The 17,799-nt window shown below is 59.5% G+C and overlaps 1 protein-coding gene across 8 annotated transcripts in view; it reads left to right on the forward strand.

Annotated features, from left to right (window-relative positions):
- Window positions 1–17,799, forward strand: part of ARNT2 (aryl hydrocarbon receptor nuclear translocator 2) — a 147,475-nt gene that overhangs the window by 17,564 nt on the left and 112,112 nt on the right. The window contains exon 1 of one of the 8 annotated variants that reach the window (XM_019831774.3): window positions 26–136. The exons of 4 other annotated variants lie outside the window; for them this stretch is intronic. In XM_019831774.3, coding sequence (XP_019687333.1) covers window positions 106–136 — 31 coding nt within the window. In that variant the 5' untranslated portion in view covers window positions 26–105. Of the gene's footprint in view, window positions 1–25; window positions 137–11,667; window positions 11,797–13,353; window positions 13,455–17,799 lie in introns of those variants that run through there. 3 more of the 8 variants (XM_003986745.6, XM_006932194.5, XM_019831776.3) reach the window with 3 other exon arrangements.

Below are 17,799 nucleotides of genomic sequence, written 5' to 3' on the forward strand. Positions count from 1 at the left end.
GGAGGGCGGGCTTGGTGCAAGGTCACGGGCCTCGGTCACGAGGCTGTTCCCTCTCCGGCTCCGGGCGGGGGGAAAAGGGCGTTTCGCTGCTCCTGACCAGGTCAGATGATCTCCTTTGGAGGAACGCGTTTCACAGGTGAGAAACAAACACCCTCTTTGACTGGGTGCCGTTGACCGACCGCCCGGGTCAGCTCGGGCCGCCGTAACGCGGGGCCGTAGACCCGGTGGCCTCGGTAACAGAAGTTCAGGTTTTCAGTTTGGAGTCCGGGAAGGTCGAGAGCGAGGTGCGGGACGGTTCGGTTCCTGGCCGGAGCCCCCCCTGCCGGCTTGATGGCCGCCTTGTCGCCGTGTCTGCTCTGGTGCGGAGGGGGTAGCCTGCTCTCCGTCACCTCCTCCAGCAAGGACACTGATCCCAGCACGAGGCCTCACCCTCGAGACCTCATCTGAGCCTGGTCAGCCCGCACAGGCCCCGCCTCCCCAGGCTGCCACGTTAGGAGCTGGGGCCTCAACAGGGGAGTGGGGCGCAGGGGGGCACGAGTCGGTCTGCAGCACCCGCTCGACATTGTGTTGGATGTGGTCGCAGCGAGCCACGTTTGGGGCCACGCGGTTGTGGACCTGAGTGGGAAAGGGGAGACGAAACAGACACAGGGCAGGAGGGGCGGCAGGAGTGGCTGACCCGTGACGTCGAGGGACTCCGCCACGGCTCTGCTAAGACGTGAGCGCGGGTCTTGCGAGCCACATCGTAGAATTATTTTTTGGTTCACAGCTCACAGTGGACCATCCACTCGATTCTGACCTGAGGACAGTGACTGGGAGGGTACCTGATGCAGGACGGGCGCTCAGAAACCCTTCATGGTGGGGGGGATAGTCCGTGGGAGGGTACCTGATACAGGACGGGCGCCCAGAAACCCTTTGTGGGGGGCAGGCAGGAGTTGAGAGCCTCGGGACTTAAGTGAGGTCTGCTGGCAGCGTGCATGGAAGTCAGCCTGCCATGTGGTTTGGGGAGGAGACACTGAGTTTGGTTTCGAATGTAGAGACTGAGGTCGTCTGTGAAACCTCAGCACATTATGCCCCGCGGTTGGAGGTCAGGGAGCCGCCGTCTGAGGAAGTGTAGGTCGCTGGCCTCAGCCCTGCGGTCACAGCAGGAGCCCCGCAAGGAAGCCGTGGCCTGGTGTCGCCCAGGGCTTGCCTGCTGCGCTCTCCGAGGGGGCACTTTTCTTTTACGTTTACACAGTCTCAGCCCCGGCAGGTTCGCTGCTACCCTTCCAGACCTGCCTCCCTGACAATGCCCTTTGTTCTGACCTCTGAGGGATCACAGTCCGCATGCGGCTTCACTTCTCCGTGGCTGTTCACCCCCAGTCCTGCCTCCCGGGTGTCGGGCCTCCCCCACACCCACCTGCCTGTCCTGCCAGTGCTGGGGATGGCCTCTGTCTGCTGTGGGCGCCTGTGGGCTTAGTGCAGTGGCTTGGGCGGCACCGGTGTGAGGTGCGTGCACCGTAAAAACTATACCTGCTGGTGACCAGGTGGGGCGTCCCTCGTGGGCCCGCGGCGACGTGGGTGCCCTTCTCCCAACCTGCAGCAGGCAGTGCTGTGGAATCACACACCTGAGCGCGTCTGTGAGTAGACCCGGAGTGTTGGAGGGAAGATGCTGGTGGCGTAACAGACGGTGCTCGCGTTGCGCGTTGCCCCTTTGACCTGCTCGCGGCGGCTCGGACGTTATCTCACGAGGCGCGAGTAGGGGGGATGCGTACTTTGCAGACGGGCGGAATGCGACGGTGACTCAGCCAGTCTCACGGGTGGGCGAGGCAGGAGCCGGGTGCCTTTCTGTGTCCCAGCCGCGGTCCCCGTGCTCAACCTTACGCCAGAGCGGTGTGGCGGTGATCTCACCGGCCGGAAGCCGCTGTCTGCGGAAGTGTCCTCGACCGGTCAGTGCAGAGACGGGGGCTGAAGGAGGGCCGAGGTCCCACGGAGGAGGGGCCGGAAGAAACGAGGTCAGGGCTGTGTGTCCCCCTCCCGGACTCGTGCACCTACACGGCAGGTGTCAGCAGGTGCAGTTTTCGGACCAGAGGCACGCAGTGGCCTGACACAGTGCAGTGACAGAGCCTTCGTCCAGCCGGGGGATGCCAGACCCTTCCTCCTCACCTGTGGGGTCACGGGCAGCTTTCTGGTGTAGGATGCGCCCCCGACAGCATGTCCTTAGTCTTCCTGTCCTCCCCCGGCCCCCCATTGTGGTCACACCCACGGGACATTGTTGTCATGCTGAGAAAATACGGACCGGGCAGCCTTGGTGGCACATGCCTGTTATTCCCTGCTCCCCACAACCCCCGCCCCAACCCTCCGGCCATCATCCGGGTCTTTCCTTCTCCGGGCACCTTGGGCCCCCCCCCCCCCAGACGAAGGCCGCTGTTCCGGGGACGGCCAGGGCCTCCTGGGCCTTCTGCCCCGATGGCACCGCCGAAAACAGGGCTTTCCCGGGCACCCTGTGACAGGTGCGCCGGCCCCGTGGCTGCACGTGCGTGGTCCGGGCTCAGAGATCTGCGTGGTTTCCCCGCTCCCGGGCCCAACCCGCCCCTCCGGGAGCCCGGCCCCCGGGCCAGGCCGGCCACTTCCTTCAGGACCCCAAGTCTCAGGTTGGAAACCTGTCCTGTTTCTTGGCCTCTCTTCCTGTGCCTGTAGAGAGAGGCTCGGGATCCGCCTGTTCCTTCCAGGGTCGTGGCCGTGGGGTTTCTCTTTTGCTTTCGTGACACAGAGAAACCATCAGAATCGCGAATGGGGAGGGTGAAGTGCCGTCACCCTCCGTACCCGCCCCCAGAACCGAGAAAGCGGTGGGGCGGCCTGCCCGGGCTCGTGTGGCCACCGTGAGCCAGGGGACGACCCCTCCTCTCTCCTTCCTCAGCTCGCCCAGGAGGGGCGCACACCTGCCCTGCTACCCCTGTTCTGGGCGCTGCGTGAGCAGTGATGAGTCACAGGTCCCCCTCCCCGGACAGGGTCCCGGGGGGCTTGCCGGCCATCTTCATACCCTTCACCAGAGTCCACGATCATCATCCCTCCCACGGGACACTGGGCATCGTCCAGGGAACCAACACATCATCCAGAAAAGCCAACCAGTCACCTGCCACCAATACCCCTCCCCCCAGTAAAGGCAACAATAGAACTGAAACCCGCACCCCAGATCGTGGCCGGGAGGTCAGCAGGACCGGAACCCCATGCCCCAGACTGTCCCCAGGAGGTCAGCATAGAACTGGAACCCTGTGCCTCAGACTGTCCCCGGGAGGTCAGCAGCCTTGGGCATTGTGACCAGCGGGCCCTGTGCCTCCTCTGCATGGTCTTCTGGGGGCCCCGCTCTCCTCCGTGCAGGTGGGTGGTTGCGATCGCTGGGGCCCTGGCTGGTTGGATGTGGCCCTTGTGGCCTTGCTCTTGCCCGGGGTCCGGTCACGGCAGAGCCAGCCCCTCCAGCCTTGCGCGGGGCAGGCTCTCCCCTTCCCGCTGGAACCCCCACACCGGCTCCCCAGCGCCAGCTTCCTCTCGGGGCCCTGCCCCGGAGCCGCGCTGGTGTCCGAGGCCAGCTGACCCCAGAGCCCGTCCCGGGGCCGGCGCATCGTGGGGCTGTGGGGGGGACACGCTGGGCGGACGGCGCCTTCCCGGCCAGCCCACCTCCCTCTCGGGTTCCTTCCTCCCGTGTCCTCCCTCCGTGCTCTCTCTTCCCCTGGTGCTCCGGCCCGTCCGGCTCCTGTGGCAAGACGCTGTCGTCTTGTGTTTGCCTCTGTTCCTTCAGCTCGGCTGTCGGTGGCTCCTGCCGGTGCCCGGGGTGGGGCCTGCATCCCCGGGCTTCCTCAGAGATCCCTGGCAGGGGGCCCATCTCTCACCCCGAGCCGGGCGAGCCTGCGTGGCCCTGGGGGGAGCAGCGCCCACTGGGCAGGTAGCCCAGCAGTGAAGGCACTTCTCCGAAGGGACCCGGCCGCTCCCGCATCTGCGCCCGGGGACCTCTGCCTCCCGGACAGGCTCTGACGTGCCACCCCCGGGGGCCTGCCGCTCCCCTGCGGCTCGGGCACAGTGGGAGGGCCGTGCCTTGCCCACGGGTCGGCTGAGCTGAGCTAGAGGTAGGGGACTCCCCAGCACCCCCGGGTTCTTGGCCCAGATTGCTGGGCTTATTTGCTTAGGCCAGAGGTTGGCCAGTTACGGCTGATGGGCCTCGTCTGTTCGGCCTCCTATTTTTCTGTGTCCCCAAGTTAGAATTATTTTTACATTTAAAAAAATTTTTTTTAACGTTTATTTATTGTTGAGAGACAGAGAGACACAGAGCATGAGCAGTGGAGGGGCAGAGAGAGAGAGACACATACAGAATCGAAGCAGGCTCCAGGCTCTGAGCTGTCAGCACAGAGCCCGACGCGGGGCTCAAACTCATGAGCTGTGAGATCATGACCTGAGCCAAAGTTGGCCGCTTAACCGACTGAGCCACCCAGGTGCCCCTATTTTTACGTTTTTAAATGATTGGGGGGGCATAAAGGAACGCTATTTCGTGATGTGAACATGTATGAGATTCTAATTTCATTGTTCATGAGCTGCTGCACAGCCGAGCCCACTCATTTCGTGGCATCTGGGGCTGCTTTTGTGTAATGCCTGTGTGGATGAGTAGGTGCCACGGAGACCCCGTGGCCTCTGAAGCTAAGATACCCACTCCCTGACCCCCACAGGAAAGTGTGCTGGCCTCTGGCATAGCTGGTCCACACTGACGGGACCTTCTGCTGGGCCAGAGCCTCTGGGACAGGAATGGTGTTCCCATGAGCTCCAGGAGCCCAGGTCTGCTAAGCCAGAGGTGTGTCCCATGATCCCCGAGGGCCTCGGCCACCCGGGCTTTTCAGGGGGCCGGGAGCCCCAGCATTCTGTCCTCCAGGGGCCCACCTGCTGCTCCCTGCGACGTTAGGTCCCAGGCAGAGATCTGGCCACTGAGGACAGATCCCATTGGTCCATGGCACCAGAGAGCACAAGAATGAAAAAACACATTACAACGCCTTGCGTGCAAACACTTTTAGTATTTTGAATATTTTATAGATAGAGAGTAATTCACTGTTTAAAATTGAACACAAGACCTATCTGTCAAATGATGGATGAATATGTTCATCAAGGAATATATTCAACGAGAAAACTACTTTGTTTCGAGAAAAGTACTTTGTTTCGTAAAACGTTTGGAAGGGGATTCCGTGTCTACGGAAGGATATGTGATTTCCTTAATCAGTTTGTTGTGTAAACAAGGGGGCATCCTCACATTTATTTTTTTCCTTTTCCAGAAAGGCATTTTTATAGAAGGAGTTGTATGTAAAGAATGGGAAGGGTTCGTAGCTTTTTGTTAGGATTTTATGGATTTCTTTTTTTTTTAATTTTTTATGTTTATTTTTGAGAGAGAGAGAGAGAGACAGAGAGGGAGAGAGCATGAGTGGGGGAGGCGCAGACAGAGAGGGAGACACAGAATCAGAAGCAGGCTCCAGACTCTGAGCCATCAGCCCAGAGCCCGACGCGGGGCTCGAACTCACGGACCGCGAGATGAGCTGAAGTCGGCCGCCCCACCGACAGCCACCCAGGCTCAGGCGCCCCGGGTTTTACAGATTTCTTGACCGAGAAGTGTCCCTCCTGACCTGGGCATCTGTGGGCTCAAGAATAAGAAAGTTGCCTTCTCCAGCGTCCTGTGCAAACCCTACCACGTTGGCATTGGTCTTTAGGTAGAGTCAGATGGCAGTGTGTGACTGGGCCTGAAAAGTTGAGGCCGGAAGCTGGGTCTAGAGAGACAAAACCAGGACGGAGGGGCCTCAGAGGGAGAGCGGGGGTGTGGCTGTATGTCGAGTTTACGTGTACTTCTGTTGGGGGGGGGGGCGTTGGCAGGAATCGGGAGTCACAGCTCAGTGCGAGCGGGAGGTGAGGGCTGGAGTGAGGGGTCTGGGGACCACCGGCAGGTGGAGAAGCGGGCACAGGGGCGGGGGCGGGGGCGGTGAGGGGACAGGGGACAGAGGGGTGTAGGGAGTGTGCCTTCTCAGGGCACAGTAACCCCCCCTGAGAAGAGCTGACGTCTAGTTCTGCTCCTGCGTCAGCAAAGCCCGGTGCTGCCGAGCTGAGGCCAGTCGGCCCTGCGAACTGGCCACCTGTCACCGGGGGCCCCCTGTGCTCACCTTCCCAGCCCTTCTCATTGTCACGCTTCCCACCCAGCCACCCAGCAGCCATCCCTGTGCACATCGCTGGCCGTGTCACCCCTCGTCCCACAGCCCCCTGTCTCGGGGCCGGGGCCTCCCCTCACTCCCTCCATATGGAGAGTACCTCCCGCCAAGGCCATTACCGGGGCAGACGTGGGTGGCTCGTGGGCTCCCGAGGAGGTTTTGACACTGCGGTTGATGGCTTGGCACTGATTTTGTGTGTGAATAATTGCAAACCTGGATGTGCCTCGTCAGGTAGCACCCACACTTGGAGTCCATTCGTTCACTCATGCATTCATTCATTCATTCACTCACCCATTCATTCACTCACCCACTCATTCATTCACTCACCCACTCATTCATTCACTCACCCATTCATTCATTCATTCACTCACCCATTCATTCACTCACCCATTCATTCACTCATTCACTTATTCATTCACTCACCCATCCATTCATTCACTCACCCATCCGTTCATTCACTCACCCATCCATTCATTCACCCATCCATTCATCCACTCACCCATCCATTCATCATTCACTCATTCATTCATTCATTCACACATTCATTCACTCATTCACTCACCCATTGACTCATTCACTCATTCCCTCATTCATCCATTCACTCACTCACCCATTCATTCATTCATTCACTCATTCATTCACCGATTCACTCACCCATTCATTCACTCACCCATTCATTCACTCATTCATTACTTCACTCATTCACTCATTCATTCATTCATTCATGTAGCACCTGTGTCAGAGGGCCAGCACCTCCCAGCTCCCACACTTGGCATGTGGACACCAGGGAATGAATGATCTCCATCCGCCTGCACCCTGTCTGGTCCTTTCCTCTGCCCCCCCCCATGACTGCCCAGCCCCCTCCGGTTAGAGCCCACCCCCACCCCCGCGTGGGCTCCCGGTCCTGGCTCGATGCCTCATGCAGCCTGGCTGAGCCCACCGCAGTGGGGGCCCCCCGTCTTACCGCAGGCGCTGTGTCCCGGGGACTCGGTCTCAGTCTACTCGAGCGACTGTAGTGACGAGGGTGCCACACACTGGGCTGCTCAACCCTCAGACACTTACTTCTGCCAGTCCTGGAGGCGGGAAGTCCAAGGTCAAGGTGCCGGCCGCATGTCTGGTGAGGGCTCGCCTGTGGACGTATCTTCACGTGACTGGGGGCAGAGAGAGGGAAGCGAGGTCTCCTGCCTCTGCTTAAAAGGGCACTCATCCCAGTGAAGGCTCCACCCTCGTGCCCAAATCCCCCCCTGGTCCCGTCCCACAGGGGATTAGAGGGGACCCAGGAGTCTTGGGGGCCGCGAACGTGCGGACCGCAGCCGGTGGGAGAAGCACGCTGGAGCAGGGGTGTGGCGATCAGAGCTCCGTTCTGGGGCCCAGTTTTCCCAGATGCGGCCACAAGGGAAACACGGCCGCCACTGAAGGACGTTGTGACGCCGCGAGATACGGGAATAAACACTGCGCCCTCCGGGACCTCACCTTTCCTCGGGGCTCGGTGACCGGCGAGTGGCACGTCGTGGCCACATGATGGGCTTTCACCTCGTCCGGCCACGTGTCCGCATCCCGGTGCCACCAACGTAGGGTTGAGCGGGCGGTCTCGGCCGCTGGGTGGCTTGGGGAGCCTAAACGTGGCGGCGGTTTACTCGTGGTTTAGAGGGGTCCTGGCTCCGGGGACACGGCCCCCTTGTTGGAGACCGACCACCATCCTGCGTGCGGGCTGCTGTCCGCTTGAGCGTCTGTCCCGCTGTCCCCCGGAGGCGTCCCTGTTTGGATGACAGAGGTGAGGCCACAGGATCTAGGAGACCCCGTCTGACTCTGTTGGTTCCTGGGTAAACGGCTCACACGACCCGCCAGCTCCCCGCCTCCAGCGCCCGCGGCCCCTCCACGCGTGCTGCGGCTCGGGCTGCGGTCGGCCGGGGCCCGGCGGCTGCACCTGCCGCTCTCGTCCTGGGCCGCTTGCTGCTCCTTCCCCGGCCTCGGTGGCTCCGTCCTTCCTGTCTGTGCGTCCGGGGCCTCGCGCTGCACCCGGATCCTGCAGGCGCTGGGTTCCCGCTGAGGCGCACTGACGAGTTCACGGCCAGGAGGAGCAGCCGGCCCCTCTCCGTGGAGGCCTTCGGTCCCGTCCCCCGCCGGCGCTGAGAAGCCGGGATGGCCAGGCCAGGTGCGGGGTCGCTGCCGGGAGGGACCGCGTGTCGTGGCCGCTGTGACCCCTTGTCCCGCCTGTGGGCCGGTGGCCTGGCCTCCCGCCTCCAGTAACCGACTCCCCGCGTGTCTTCGCTGGAGCCTCACCTTCGTGTCTCACGTCCTGTCTTGTCTTCTTTGCTCTCGTGCAGCCTTGTCTCCCGTCACGTGCACTTTCCTGTGTATCTCAGGTTGTTCACTGGGCGCCAGTCCGATGCGCTAACTGCGTGCGATAACCGTTATCCCACCGGGGAGGCCAGGATAACGACGCTGCCTCACCGCCCTGCGGGAGGGCCAAGGAGCCTGCGGTGCCGGGCAGCCTCGTGGGGCTCCGAAGACACCTCCTCTCGGGGTGGGCCCCACCCTGCCCTCTCCCACCCCTTCCCCGCCGACATCTCCCCTCCCTACCCCTTCCCTGCCATCTCCTCCCCTGCCTTCCCTCACCCCTTCCCCTGGTCAACCCTCCCCACCCCTCCCTTCCCCAGCCCTCCCTCGTCCCTTCCCTTTGTCTCCCCTCCCCTCTCCCACCCCTTCTTTGCCCTGCCCTCCTCACCCCTTCCCCCTCCTCCCTACACCTCCCCTCTCTCCTCCTCCCACCCATTCCTTGTCCCTCCATCCCCTCCCCAGCCCTCCCTCACCCCTTCCCTTTGTCCCCCCTCCCTTCCCTACCCCTCTCATCCCCCCTCCTCCTCCCACCCCTCCCTGCCCTACCATCCCCGCCCAACCCTCCCTCACCCCTTCCCTTTGTCCCCCCTCCCTTTCCTACCCCTCCCTTCCCCTCCTCCTCCCACCCCTCCCTGCCCTACCATCCCCTCCGCAGCCCTCCCTCACACCTTCCCCTTGTCTCTCCTCCTCTCCCCTCCCTCCAGGCTAGGCTGCATAAGGCCCAGATTTCAGGATTTCACGGAGAGCTTCTGTCCACTCCCCAAGCTCTGTCCGAGCTCCCAGCGGCTGCCGTGGAGTCCGGCGTCCTGGGTCTGCTTGCCCACTTTCCGTGGAATCCCGTGCACTGTATGCTGATCATGAGAGCTCTGTATTCTGAGGGTTCACACCCGAGATACCCTAGGAAGTGGTAGGTGGGGGATGAGAGTCCCGTGTGGGTGTTGGCTGTGCTCCCCCAACCAGGGGGCTTGCCTTAAGACCCACGGACACACACGGTCTCTGCTCGCACACCCACCGGAGGTGCGCGGAGGGAATCGGCGCACGTCACGCAGGGTGGCTGTTTGGTTGTGATTCTGGCTGAAGCTGATCCTTCCTGAATGGAGACCTGACATCTTAACAAAAACGGGTCATTACTGTGCTGTCATTTCGGACCCGTGTGACAGCGGCCCCCAGCGGGCTGTCCAGGCTCCGTCTGTGGCCAGGCTGCCCGGCCGCCTGGCGTTGCAGCTCATGGGACTGAACACGTCCGTTTGCAGCGGGGGCTGGCGGAGAGGTGCTGTGCTGGGGGCTCGATGTTCCCGAACGTCTGCTGCTTTTCCTCGGACCCTTTGTTTTCTTAGCTGTGTCTGGACGGACGACGAGCTGTTTAGATTGTCTTGGCGTGTCTGATTTGTTAAAAGAATTTTTAGTGTTGGGCTAAATGGGGAAGGGGCAGTAAGGAATCTACTCCTGAAATCATTGTTGCACTATATGCTAACTAATTTGGATGTAAATTAAACAAAATTAAATTAAAAAAAAAATTTAGTGTTTATATTTGAGAGAGAGAGAGACAGAACGCGAGTGGGCGTGGGACAGAGAGAGGGGAAGACACAGATTCGAAAGCAGGCTCCAGGCTCCGAGCTGTCAGCACAGAGCCTGACACGGGGCTCGAACTCACGGACCGCAAGGTCATGACCAGAGCTGAAGTCAGATGCTTAACCTCCTGAGCCCCCCCAGGTGTCCCTGGTATGTCTGATTTTGAAGCCCTCCCCGCCTTGTGCATTTTTGAGGTGGCAAAGGTGACCCAGTTGGGTATCACTTCATCCTTAAAAAGATGGGAAAGCGTCCAAATACGACTTTTTCTTGAAAGATACGTGGCCTAAACAGAAATAAACGTTTTGATAAATGCTCCTAGTCGTTTGTTATCACCAAGGCCCGAATACCGGACAGACCCACAAAGGTGCTGGTCACCATGCACTGTGGTAATGGCCTTTCGCCTGCTTTGGAGTTTCACTTACGGATCTGTTCCCGCCCCTTTTCAAAGAGGACGGAGAGGCCTTGCTTCAGGTGTTAGCGAACACGCTCCCTCAGTGTTGCTGTTACCGCCCACGTTTCCTTTTACGTGTAAGCATTTGGAAGTTCTCAGTCGTTGGTGCCGCGTGTAAAATGAATGGGCTTCACCATATGGCCGTGGACGATCACACGTTGACTCCTGCAACAACGCACTATATTTGTGAATTGTCTGATCGAGAGGACGAATCCCGCACACGAGATCTTCAGCTTAGTTCGTCTAGAACGCACTTTACATATGAAAGCTCGGGTGACAGGCTCACACAGCACGCCCTATTTGTAGCACCGATGGCGGTCCCTCGGCCGTTGGGTTTGCCCCGAGCGTGACACAGAGGCCGGGTGGGGGTCCCCTCGTGGCTAGCCCCGAGGGGGGGCCCGGGCTGAGCGTGGAGCTTGCCCTCAACGTCCTGCTCCGGAGTCATCATCTCGATGGAAGTCTCCCCGCCCTTCTTCCAGGCCACCTTGCACCAACTCTGGTTCTCCAAAGCCAAAACCCGCCTGCCGGCGGTGGGGGCGGGGAGGGCGAGCTCAGGCACACGGCGATGCCCCGAGGCCCGTGCCCAGGCTGGAGGCACCGGCTGGTGGAGGCAGGGCCTGGCCTCGCCCGCGTCCACCACCTCCGCCCTGCTGCGGGGACCCAGCCTGCCTGTGGGATGAGCCTGCCTTACAGAGGACACGGGGCTGCTTAAAACGTAGCCAGGACCTGGGGTCCGAGGCCCCGGGCTCTCGGTCTGATGACTTTTCTGTACGTTGAGCTATAAAAATCCCACCCCACGGAGGGCCTTTGGGAATCGAGCGTCCTGCCTTCCTTCCAGAAGTGGAAGGGACCCTCCCTTGCTCTCAGGTCTGGAGGAATCCTTTCTGATCTCCCCCCCCCCCCCCGGGACGCGTTAATAATAATCTAGACGCTTTCAATGCATATTGTGGCTGCATGAGAAATCCAAGTCGCCGAATTTTCAGAACCTAAGCAGTTAATGTTAGAAATTTTGCTGCAAATAAATTGATCAGTATGCAAGACAGTTTTCACGGCTGAATCATGGTCCACAGTTTAGGTAAACAGATCTGTGATGACATTTTCTGAGTGGAATACAAATGCCGTTCATTTCCTCCCAGCGGCTCCTGGCACTTCTACACGGATAACAGATTCTCCCAAGAAGGTGTTGGACACCAGGAAGAAAGATCTTTGTTTAATCCCTCTGAAAAGGTAGGGCTGTGATATCGGGTGTGATTTCCGTGAAAGGACTTGCTCTGAGAGACATGGCTGCTGGGGAGGACATTTTTCTTTGCCCATCAGCTGCCTCTGTGCACCCCCGACCCCCGGAGAGACCCCTTCCGGTCTTCCGATCCTTGCAATTGTCGTGAAGACATCATGTTGTTGTCTCGTGAAAGTTTGCACGTAATTAATTTTTCTCCCCATGTTGTGAATGAAGATCAAGGGATATTTTCCTTATTGCGATTTCCATGAAATAGCGGGGTGGGGGTGGGGGTGGGGGTGGGGGGGGTCCCGGGGTGTTTTCTCACTTCCTCGTGCCGCCGGTGTCCGTGATGCCCCCCGGGCTCCCTTCTCCCCGCGTCCTCGCTGCCTGTGCCGGCACAATATGTCTGCGTCTGAAATGGGAGCCGGTCTTGAGCTAGATGCTACATCACGAGCCAGCTCTGTTCTCTGGGTGGTGGCGAGGCTCTCAGAGCCCTTAGCTCGTACTGATGTTAAAACGAGCCGAGAAGCTCATTGCAACTTTGCGCGAGGCAGGCGGTCATTTTGCCCGTGTGTGTGTGTGTGTGTGTGTGTGTGTGTGTGTGTGACGGGAGTCGGTGCTTCCCGGGGCGGGGGGTGGGGGGTGGGGGGCGTCTGCGTTTGGAGTCAGACTGAGATCATTCTGCCTGTTTGTGCATTTGCCGTCGGTTATGACCCCGGACCCCGCGCCCAGGTCCGTGCACCAGGGCCGCCTTTGAGGTGGGGGAGGAGTGTTGATGTCGCAGGAGGTGGGGACCTTCCAGGGCACGGGAGCCAGGGGGCACGCCCCCCAAGGGCCGGGCCGGGCGGATCCGGTCAACAGCTCTGCAGCAGTCAGAGGAATACATTTCGGAAGAGGGCACCCCGTACGTCCTGCTTCATTTCTCCCAGAGCGTTTCCACGGCCAGGATGGCATAGGTGTGGCCTCCTCCAGGAAGCCTTCCTGGGCCCTCGTGGGCATTCCCACAACGTGCCGCCAGGCCACCTGCGCAGCCCGCGGCCCTCGCGAGGGCTCTGCCCAGCCCCGTCTCCACCAGAGGCAGGAGGGGTCCTCTCGTCTCTGACCACCCAGCCTCTGCCAGGCTCCCGGCGCAAAAGCAGAGCTTCGCGAATGCCGTTCGCGATCGCGACGGGGCCCCGTTTTCTTACAGCGGCCTCTGCAAAAGGAAGCAGGGTTAATCCCATTTCCCGGTTGGAGCACAGGTGGAGAAACCGAGTCGCGCGATGGGGAATCCAGGCCTGCGCCCAGGACCCCGAGCTGGCACACGGCCCTCGGGGTAAGAGGCCGGAGGGAGGTCTGAGCTCGCGCCCCGCCCGGCCGCGGAAGCCCCGTGTGTCAGGTGTGTGGCGTGCACAGATGCAAATGCGCATCCGGCCCAACCATACTTTCCTTCCTCCTCCGGAAATTTTTTGCCCCATAGTCTCCGTGTGGGAGGATCAGGTGATCGAGGCTTTTTAGAATCTTCCCTTTCTGGGTGCTGACGGTGACACATGGAGTATTTTGGGGCGTTGACATCATCTCTTCCCTCCTGAACGCCCTCTTCGCAGCTGCATCAGTCAGGCCCTGCCATCGTCCACCTGGACGGCCGTGACCTTCCTTGCTTCGCAGCAGGAGCAGCACAGGTGTGGTAAGAATGAACCACAGGGGACCGGGCCCAGGCCGGGGAAGGGACCGGCCAGGGACAAGCTTCCTGCAGAAGTAATGTTTGAGCTGAGCTGAATGACTGTTAGGAGTTAGCTTGGTGAAGAGAGAGGAGAGCGTTCTTGCCACAGGACATAGCGTGTGCAAAGGCCCTGAGGTGGGAGGGAGCACGCCGTGTTCAACAAACAGAGAGCAGGCAGTGTGACCAGAGCGCAAGACGGGTGGGTGGCAGCCTGACCACACGGGGACTGGCTGGATGTGGCAGGGAGCTCCACATTTGTGCTGGGAGCGGACAGAAGCCGCCGGAGGATATGAGCGAGGCTGGTCTTGGCAGATCTGGCCCCCGTGACGATGCGTGGGGGGGAGAGTAGGTGCAGGAGGCCAGCGGAGGGGGGCCTGAGGCAGGCCTGCAGCGGAACCCAGAGGTTGGAGAGACCTTTAGGGGTAACAGCAGGCCCCGATGGTGCATTTGGGATCATGGCCAAGCGCCTGGAGGAGACGCCCTGGGGAGAGGAGAGGTGGAGGGGAGCAGGGAGACCCAGGAGGCGGGGCCTGTGAGTGGGAGGGGCGTCTGGCACCTCGAAGCCCCGGGGGAGAGAGCTCCAGGTGGGCGAGGCGGGGGCAGCTCTCTGGTGGGGGCACGGGGACAAAGGCCTGAGTGCCGAGGGCTGCACGGGAGGCCCCGAGGCCTCAGGGTGACCCACAAGGGACAGGAGACTACTTTACCACGTGACAGACTGTCCCTTGTACGGTTGAAAGTCCCTCATTTGTTTGTCCCGTGGGTTTGAATTTTGCTACGTGATCTGTCAGTAAAACCGTTCGTGTTTCTGTGCCGCACTAGACTCTTCTCCTTTCTCGTGTGGTCAGCCCCAACTACGTGGGAAAGTCCGGGTGAGGACCGTGACCTTGCCTCCCCTTCCAGCGTCTGCTGGGGCCGCCAAGGGCCTGGGGTCCAGGACTCCCCGGCCCCGCTGGCCTGCCTCCGCCCTCGCGCAGGGGTGTGGGGCCATGTCTGTGCACCCGCTCGGGGATGCTGCCGGAGGGCCGTGTCCACCTTGGGGTCAGGGCGGTGTTCCCGCGTGTGCCCGTGTGTGAAGCCCCGTGGGGGCACGGGCAGGGCGGAGGTCGGGGAGGTCAGGGACGGCACAGGGGTGGAGGCACACTCGGGGCCTGTCTGCTGACCCCACCTGCAGTGGTGGTGCTGTGCAGGGAGGCATGAAGTCGGCCCTGGAGAAGAGCTCCCCCCTCACAGCCCTTTGCTCCCACATCACTCGGTGAACTGTCGTGAGCGGGGGCCGCCGAGCGATCGGGAGGGCCCTCTGTATGGCCGTACCCCCCTTTGTGGCCCAGCACCTAAAATCCTAGAAGTAACTTCATTCCTTACAGTAAGAAAATGACTCCCGGTTTTGTTAGCGTCTGTGTGTTTCATTTGGCCATGTTTATGTCTTCTTTTTAAGTGTATTTATTTGTTTTTATTTTTTGTTAAGGTTTATTCATTTTTCAGAGGCAGAGAGAGACAGAGCGTGGGGGGGTGGCAGGGGCAGAGAGAGAGGGAGACACAGAATCCGAAGCAGATTCCAGGCTCCCGGCTGTCAGCACAGGGCGCGACGCGGGGCTCGAACTCACGAAACGAGAGATCACGACCTGAGCCGAAGTCGGTTGCTTAACCGACTGAGCCACCCGGGTGCCCCAAAGCTCTAACATCTTCGTCCCCCTGTCGGCTCGCGCCCGGTGTCCCACACAGGCTCGGAGGGCTCGGGGGTGTGCTCAGTGGGGTCCGATGGAGGCAGAGGAGGTCCACCCGTGCATAGCGTCCAGTGGGGCAGACAGGGTGTCGACGTGCCGTGGAGACGGGGCCTGCCCTGCCCTGGCCAAGCCTGGGCACTCGTGCAAAGCAGCCAGTCTCTTTCTCCTTGCTCCCCTCATTCATCTGAGGAAAGGATTGGACAGCGGGAGCCCCTTAGGTTTTGGGGACCTTTGCTTTCTGTAACTTGTATTACAAGAACAACCAGTATTTTTGTCTTCCCATAAAAAATAGGAGGAGTATCATTTTGTCCTAACTACACATTGCCTTCCGTTTACCCCCTTTTCATGACATACTGCTCTAATCAAAGTCAGACTTCCTGATACAGGACTTCTCAGTATGTTTTCAGAGGACACTCAGGGGCGCCTGGGTGGCTCAGTCGATTAAGCATCCGACTTCGGCTCAGGTCATGATCTCGTGGTTCGTGACTTCGAGCCCCGCGTTGGGCTCTGTGCTGACGGCTCGGGGCCTGGAGCCTGTTTCGGATTCTGTGTCTCCCTCTCTCTCTGCCCCTCCCCCGCTCATGCTTTCTCTCTCTCTCTCTCTCTCTCTCAAAAATAAATAAATGTTACAAAATCTAAAAAAACAATAAAATAAAGGACGCTCCAAGGAGGGCGAATGGTATGTGGCTTTTCCTAGCTTGCTTAACCGTGGAAAACGTTTTCTCGGAGAATCTGAGGGGACTGACTCTGTGCGGTTTGTTTTGGGAAGTGGCGACTTTCGTTTTCACCCGTATTTGCGCTGGCAGAGGGATTTCGCCTTCCGTTATGGGGCCTTCACGGACTTCATATGTTTCAGTCCCCCTTTCAGAAAGAGGACGGCTTTCTTATCAGAAGCAGCTGTGGTGACAAGGTCATTCCTGTTCACGCTGTCCAGCTGTCACCAATCCAGTACAGTAATTGTTGACAGGGGAGAGCATTACCTTAAGAAAGGGGTTTTCCCCCCCCAGAGTACTTCCCCCCCAGTGTGTACCTTCGTTTAAAAAAACCCAGCAACTGTGACAGCTCTCGGATTTCTGTGATCAGAGCCCAGCAGCTAAGTAAGGTTTTGTTTGTGAGTATTCTAAAATTCTCCTTCAGAAGTTTGGAGCACAGTCGTTTGAGTTGACCTTAGAATGTGTTTATGAAACTCGATGTCTTTGGAAGTAATGTGGGGCAGCTGTCGGACGCCTGCCTGGTTTCTGGAAGGAGGCGGGGCGCGGGAACCCGCCCCATCTGAGCACCTCCGGACCCCGGGTGCCCGTTCTCCGCTGACAAGGGCCCCAATTCCCGTATTTATCCCGACCTGTCTTCTCGAAGCACATCTGGGAAGCCCGTGGCTTCCCTCCTGACCAGGATAGGAGCCGGGCCGGGCAAGTGTGGGGCCCAGTCTCCGGAACAGTGAGCAGAGTCAGAGAGGACCCTTGAATATTTACTTTGGAGTTTAGCACTGTGCCTGAGTTCAGGAACCCTCTACAGAGTAGGAAGGAGAAGCCGTTCAGCCGTGTGGTTTCCCTGAAATTGGGAATGTCCGAGATGGCCTCAACCCGCTTGTGGAAGTCTCCCGCTCATTAGGAGTGAGGTGTTGGGAGAGTGACGTACAGGAAAGGTCATGCCAGACCTTCTCGTTTTGAAAAATGTCCTTACTTAAACTCAGGTCGGTTGACATGTTGTGTAATAATGACTTCAGGGGCAGACCCCAGGGATTCGTCGCCTCCATACAGCACCCAGGGCTCATCCCAGCAAGCGCCCTCCCCAATGCCCATCCCCCATGCCCATCCCCCCACCCACTCCTCCATCAACCCCCACTTTGTTCTCTGTATTTGAGTCTCTTAGGGTTTGTCTCCCTGTTGTTGTTTTTTTTTTAATTTTTTTTTTTAACATTTATTCATTTTTGAAAGGCAGAGAGAGACAGAGCGCAAATGGGGGAGGGACAGAGAGAGAGGGAGACACAGAATCCGAAGCAGGCTCCAGGCTCGGAGCCGTCAGCACAGAGCCCGACGCGGGGCTGGAACTCACGGACCGCGAGATCGTGACCTGAGCCGAAGTCGGACGCTCAACCGACTGAGCCACCCAGGCGCCCCTCCCTCTCTGTTTTCATCTTATTTTTCCTTCCTTTCCCCTGTGTTCATCTGTTGTGTGTCTCAGATTCCACAAAGGAGTGAAGTCCTGTGATATTGGTCTTTCTCTGACTAATTTCGCTTGGCATAGTTCCCTGTAGTTCCAGCCACGTTGTTGCGACTGGCAAAACCTCATTCTTTTTGATCGCCGAGGAATACTCCACCGTAGATTCCACATCTTCCTTGTTCATTCACCAGCTGGTGGATCTTTCAGACCTTCTTGTTCGTTACGTTAATGCTCATCCTGGGGAACGTGATCCCGTGAGAGCTGGGGCATCGGACGGGCCCTGTCACTGGCTCATCCTGTGGCCTGTGGTGATGCTTTGAGGCTCCCTGGGCCTCAATGTCCCCGTGGTGAGTGGCGGGGCCATGCAGGGCTCTATATCCAGGGTTCTGAGTCCAAATTCAGGATGGGGAACAGTCTTTGCC

Source organism: Felis catus, chromosome B3 (genome assembly GCF_018350175.1).
Source record: "Felis catus isolate Fca126 chromosome B3, F.catus_Fca126_mat1.0, whole genome shotgun sequence".
NCBI lineage: Eukaryota > Metazoa > Chordata > Mammalia > Carnivora > Felidae > Felis > Felis catus.